Here is a 6,488-nt window from a genome sequence, read left to right as displayed (position 1 = left end):
ATAACACTCCAACAATCCACATTTAAAAAAAAAACACCACTACCACTCCAATATTAAAAATAAAAAATTCCAAAATCTGTGTTATATAATTGATGCATGAAATTAATATATAGCATTAGGAGCGTGTACATCACGAAATGAAGCGCCAAATAAAATTAAATTTGTTTTAATTTGAATTCAATTATAAATAATGATCGAATTTATTTTTAAAATATTTATCTAATTTTAAACTCAGTAAAATTAAACCAAATTAACTTTTAAAATATCAAGAAGAAACTAGAAAGCATTTGAAAATTTGGCACCAAAATGAGCGTAGCAAGCAATAAGTAATAACTGTGCATTAACAAATAACAACTACTTTTGCTGCACTAATTAACGACTACTTTCTTCTTCCGCCAATCTCGCCATTTCTCCCTCGCTTTTTTCACATCATCAACACTACATACGTTTCTTGCTGTACTCATGTCCTCACTCTCATAACTAACAGAAACAATGACGCCGTTAAACCGCACCCTTCTATTTTTCATCTTCTTCACCTGCATTATCACACCTTCATCGTCGCCGCCGCCACCACAACCATACAACTACGGTAAGTAACACACGCTCTCTCTCTCTCCTCACATGCATCTGGCAATGATGTTTAACATGTTGACTGCGGCTATACTATGCAGGTTACTCCATCCACATAAACTGCGGCTCCTCCACCAACGCCACCGATCCCTACAACACTACATGGCTCTCCGACCGCTACTTCTCCGGTGGCACTGACTCCCTCATCTCCGAGCCTCTCCGATTCCACCTCCCTTCCGAGAAGACTCTCCGCTTCTTTCCTCCTTCCTCCTACGGCAAGAAGAATTGCTACTCCCTCCCCTCCGTCTCATCCTCCCGCTTCCTCCTCCGCACCTTCACTCTTTACGACAACTACGACGCCAAGTCCCGCCCTCCTTCCTTCGACGTCTCTCTCTCCTCCACCATCCTCTTCAGCTGGCGCTCCCCATGGCCAGCCTCCACTGCCTCTGATGGCGCCTATGCCGATCTACTTGCATTCTCCACCGCCGCCCATAATTTCTCCGTCGGAGAAGCCACTATTGACCTCTGCTTCTACGGCTACGCGACAGACGCACCGGTAGTTTCCTCTGTCGAGCTCTTCGAGATCGATCCTGCTTCATACGACGCCGCTTCCACCGGAAAAGAAGTTGTGCTGGTCAACTACGGCCGCGTCTCCTGCGGCTCCGACGAACACTGGGGACCGGGATTTACCGCCGACGAAGACCGTTTCGGGAGGTCGTGGCAACCGGACTCCGCGTTCCGGATCTTGCCGGATAAGGAATCCGAGGCGCGCGTGGTGTTCACGCAGAACGACGTCAGTGGCGCTGATTTGAGCCCTAATTACTTCCCGATGAAAGTGTACCAGTCGGCGGTGACGGCGGAGGGCGATTTAGAGTACGAATTTACTGTGGACGCGAAGATGGACTACATGGTGTGGCTGCACTTTGCAGAGATCGATTCGAGCGTGAGGAAGGAAGGGGAGAGGGTGGTCGATGTGTTCATCAATGAGAGGAACGTGAGCAGGGTTGATATATACAAGGAGGTTGGAAGGTTCGCTGCGTTTGATTGGCACTACACTGTGAAGAATTTGAGTGACAGTTCTTTGAGGGTGAAGCTTGTGGCGGCTGTTGGTGTTCCTATCATCAGTGGCATTGAGAATTACGCATTGGTCCCCATTGATCCTTCCACTCTTCCTCAACAAGGTTTGTGTGTTTCTGCTTATTTTGCACAAAATTGTTTCGATTTTTGACATTGTTGCTGTTAATTCATTCGCTTGGCTCGAGCAGAATTTTGAAAATCAATCATGGGTATGATTGTTGAGTTATTCTCATTTAAGCATGTGCTATATATATCATGGGATTTTGATAAGTGTAAAGCAAAGTATTTCTATTGTTTAATATATTGATGTTGATACACATGTTAAATGATGTTAATCAAGAATATTTATAAGAAATCACACATTGCTCAGTCACGTGAAAAAATCACAGAGGATCATTACTATAGTGAGCAACTAATAGTAAGTTCTCTGCTTTGTTTATTAATTGTTGGAACGTATATTTAGTAAGTTGGGGATTGTTGATTGAAGATGAAGCAGAAAATAATTTCAGGGGTGGCTGACTGTGTCTGTGTTGACTTAACTTGACCGGGCTGGTATTTTGCAGCGAGTGCGATGAAAGCATTGAAAGAGTCGCTTCGAGTTCCGGGCAGAATGGGTTGGAATGGTGACCCTTGTGCTCCTACTTCTTGGGATGCTTGGGAGGGAGTCACCTGCCGGATGAATAAGGACAAAACGTCTCTCGTCATAAGTGCGATGTAAGCATCCAAACAAAGTTATATATATTTGGCTTTATGCAACAAATATTGGTGCTGCTTATGCACGAGTCTTAGTCTTGCTATAAAATTTATCTTATATCAATGAGATGCTGCTCTATGTGTAAGGTTAAAGGTAGAGAACAGAGGTTGGTTCCATTTGCTAAATATACAATTGGTTGGTCAATCCAAAGCATGTATGATATCTTGTAGCCATATGTTCATTCCATTAGAAAGGTTTTTAATGCCTTTTTCAGCGTATAGCATTTCCCATATACTCACTTTCCATGAGTTTTAATTCATTGAAGTAATAGTGCAGGGAACATAAGATATCTATTATTTGGCTGTGCCATTTTCCCTGCTTACCAATTATAGTGTAAAAAAACATTGTAGTTACCTAAATAACAATTGTTCTGCAAAATGACTTTGGCTTATCAATATGTCTTCCTCCTAAAATGAAGGGTTTAATCCCTTCTCAACAATGACTAATTCAAATCAATGAACCTGAAACAGAAATGGAAAACATTTGAAATAACATGAAGATGCAGTTTCCTTGTTCACACACGAGTTGTTTTCTTTCATTTATTTTCCTTTCCCATTCTTTCTGAAATACTTTTTCAATTTTTATTTCAGAGATCTTGCCAGTCAAGGCTTGAAAGGATACATAAGCGACAAAATTAGTCTTTTGTCTGACTTGGTAAGCCTGTAAGTATCAGCTGCGACATGTTTTTATATACTACAAATCTAGAACTTCACGCGGATTACGTGTTTTGAAGTTTATATCATTCAATTATTTCTATGGAATGAGAAAAAATAATTAACTAAGAATGGTCATTTCTTCCCATACTTAGTAGTACTCTGTACTCTGGCTTACTGTTACTGGTTCCCGCAGTAGCCCTAATCTTCATTAGGCAATTACTTTTGTTGTTTTTTTTTTGGACATCGGCAATTACTTTTGTTTGAAATATTAGTAATTAGTAAGTTGGGTCTCATATTTCTTAACTTTTTCTATTTTGGGCTCTTGGGGTTGGGGTGGAGGATGTCCTTAATATTGACATTGGATTCCTTACATGTCCTAGTGAAAGGCCCAATCTTATATCCATTTTCATCGTTATTGTTATATTCAGTGCATTTTGGCGAGTATCTTGTAATTGGTAAGTTCTCTTTTTTTTTTTTTTTTGTGGTAAAAATTCGTACCTTCCCTTGAATTTTACAGGAACCTCAGTTCTAACTCGTTGGAGGGTGAAATACCTTCTGGACTTGGCCAAAAATCCCTGATAAAGCTGTAAGATAAAATACTCTCTCTGTTAGTTACACTTATTCCACTGACTTGGTTTTAACTAGAGATCTGTTATCAATAATATTCTATTTATTTTTTTCTAATGTATGTTGTAGTGATTTATCCAACAATCAGTTGATAGGCTCCATACCAGATAGTTTAGCATCTTCAAGTTTGCAGCTTGTGTAAGTATGCTTATCCTTTACTAATCTCATGAGTCATGACAACTAAACAATGGTTCTGTATCTATAATCCTCGTTCTTGACCTTCTTCTGTTTTGCAAGGCCAAGACGTGTTGTCCTTCCTCTAGTTTTTCCACTTATTTTCCCTCAATTTTGTGATCTGATATTCTGATTTCAACTTTCAAGTCATCTTTCCTAATCATTTTGTTTTGTTAATTTGCTAGTATTTTCTAAATATCAATGTATTTTTTCAGTATCTAGTGTTTTTTTGTCTCATTTTCTATTTTAGTATCTTATTACCACTTCAGCAGCCTTAGTCCTTGACGTTTGGCATATGTTTTAGATTGCAATGTTAGATAGTACTTGACTTCTAGAGCAAGCTTATACAAGTAACTTATTTCAGTTTGTTTTTCTAATCCATCTTTTTTATGCCAGGCTATTAAACGATAATTTATTGGAAGGACGAGTGCCAGATCAACTTATTTCAGTTGGTGTGCATGGCGGAGCTATTGAGTATGTCACTTTAATCTCTTAGCTCTCCTCTATCTGGTTCTGCATAATGTGTAATCAGATGGAATATCTTATAACTTTGTGTATAGCATACTCCGTGTTTGGCCTATAATTGGGTCTATTTGTCTCTCTCTCATTCTCTCCCTCTCACTGTCTGTGTGTATATGTCAATATGTCATCCCTTATCGGTATTGAATGCTAAAATCAGCTTTATTCACCTGTTCTTACATGAGGATCCTTCTCTTCTGTCTCTCCATTATCCACTTTGCTTCTTCCTTCTTCTATGCTCTGTCCTTTGTGTGGCGTATGGCTATCCAAGTTGCATAATTCTTGTGAGCTGAAATAAATTTCAAGTTGTGTGGCTGCCTAGTTTTGCTGGAAAATATATGCTTATAAAGTGGCATAAATTGATTGTAACCCATGGAGAATCTCAGTTTTTCATCGTTGTTTCAGTTAAATTGCTCAGTTCAGGAAAGTGGCAGCATTAGTTGTTCTCATACTATGCCTATTATAGCAGACAAAAGGGACAAAATAAATTCTCCGAAGGATTATTGTAGATTTATTGAAGCTGCAACTAAATTGCAATTGTTTATAATCCCATGAGAAATAATCTTTAACAAATTATTTTGATATTTCATTCAGTCTCTCTGGGAACAAAGGGCTGTGCGGTGCACCATCTCTGCCTTCATGTCCTATGTTTTGGAATCATGGAAGATTATCTTCTCGTGGTAAAATTGCAATAAGCTTGTCCTGTGTTTTTGTTTTGTTCGTGCTACTGCTGCTGGTATATATCTACATCAGGAGAAAAAGAAATGACTATGACTTTGGCCTGCCCCACGAATTAATGTGTAAGAATTTTTCCTTCGAGATTCTGTTTTCATCAAGCATTGTTTATGGTATCATTCCTGATACTGTGTTCATACGCGTTTATATATTCTGCATAATGTTCCTTTAGTTGCTTTACTAGACTAGTAGCTGCATGCATTTTTCTGTTACCCTTGTATTGCAGAATTTAAACTAATTCATATAGGATTTGGTTTTTACTGCAGTATTCTCTTCATATATAACTGCCCTTGGCATGAAAATTGAAATTGTAAACAAAGAGAAACAAATGGAATCATACGTCATATTTCTGTTGGCTTTCTCTACAAGTGTTTGGTTTGTGCAGAGTTTCTGGTGTTAATTGTTCATTATTGTACACCTTCTGCAGCATTAGCAGCCAAGAGAAACCGATACGTGAGGCAGAAATCATTAATGCTTCTTGAGCTCGAAAGTCAACATGCCAAGGGATTACCTTCACCTTTTACTCCACAATAACTATTTCTCAATGGAAATGGAAGATTGATATACGTAGTTTACGACTAAACATACACTATTACTGCTTAGAGAAACTTATAGTTATTGAATGTGGTTTGCAGCATCAATGCTGTTTGCAGCATCAATGCTGAGCCAAGATTTGATAGCAATCCAACTTTAGGAAAAGTAAAAAATGGCTTCTGGGATTGGCTTTTCTCCCACCAGTTTTTCTTCAGGGCAAGGATTCTGCGTGGCCATGCAGCGTGACACATTATTTCCTGAATCATCGTACAAAGTTGCAAAGGCATATTCCCAGTAACATCCAAATCCATCCTTGTTGTACCCTTTGATAAATACGAATAGGAAAAGAGTAACAACCCCATCAATGTACTATACAATTTGAGCCTCAAGATAGTGTCCACTTTTACCTGTTACATCAATACTGCTTGACTCTTAACACTGTATACTGATTTATGTATTGTTGCCAAGCATCAGTCAGTGAGCTACCTACATTGTCCAATGTACTAGCAAGTTTTTTCACACATTTATACCAAGTACATATAATGAAAATTGCATGGATACAAGAACTTTTCCTTAGTTACTTCTACTACCTTTGTATTAAGAATGATTAAAGATTGCTAATAATTATATCTACGTCACTGTATTCAATTGTCAAATGTGTCAAGAAAAAGGATTGAACAGTTTGAAGAGACAATAGAAGATCCATACGGTGTGTTTGTGTTTGTGTGTGTGAAATGAAATTAGCTGCATGTACAAACCAAGCAATAACAGACATATGGTGAAAGAAGATGCGTTGCGTAAAAGCTGACACTTAACCAAAAGCATAGAAAGTAGAAAATGAG

General features: G+C 38.5%; 1 protein-coding gene across 1 annotated transcript; it reads left to right on the top strand.

Moving 5' to 3' along the window:
- On the top strand, nucleotides 259-6,230 carry LOC107618883 (putative leucine-rich repeat receptor-like serine/threonine-protein kinase At2g14440). Its single transcript, XM_016321059.2, has 9 exons — nucleotides 259-589; nucleotides 672-1,751; nucleotides 2,211-2,361; nucleotides 2,992-3,063; nucleotides 3,575-3,643; nucleotides 3,754-3,822; nucleotides 4,255-4,332; nucleotides 4,972-5,177; nucleotides 5,540-6,230. The coding sequence occupies exons 1-9, from the start codon at nucleotides 493-495 to the stop codon at nucleotides 5,644-5,646; spliced, it is 1,929 nt and encodes a 642-aa protein (XP_016176545.1). The 5' UTR covers nucleotides 259-492; the 3' UTR covers nucleotides 5,647-6,230.

Source organism: Arachis ipaensis, chromosome B09 (genome assembly GCF_000816755.2).
Source record: "Arachis ipaensis cultivar K30076 chromosome B09, Araip1.1, whole genome shotgun sequence".
Taxonomy (NCBI): domain Eukaryota; kingdom Viridiplantae; phylum Streptophyta; class Magnoliopsida; order Fabales; family Fabaceae; genus Arachis; species Arachis ipaensis.
The sequence above is the reverse complement of the archived record's forward strand: the minus strand, read 5'-3'. Positions and strand labels throughout refer to the sequence as shown.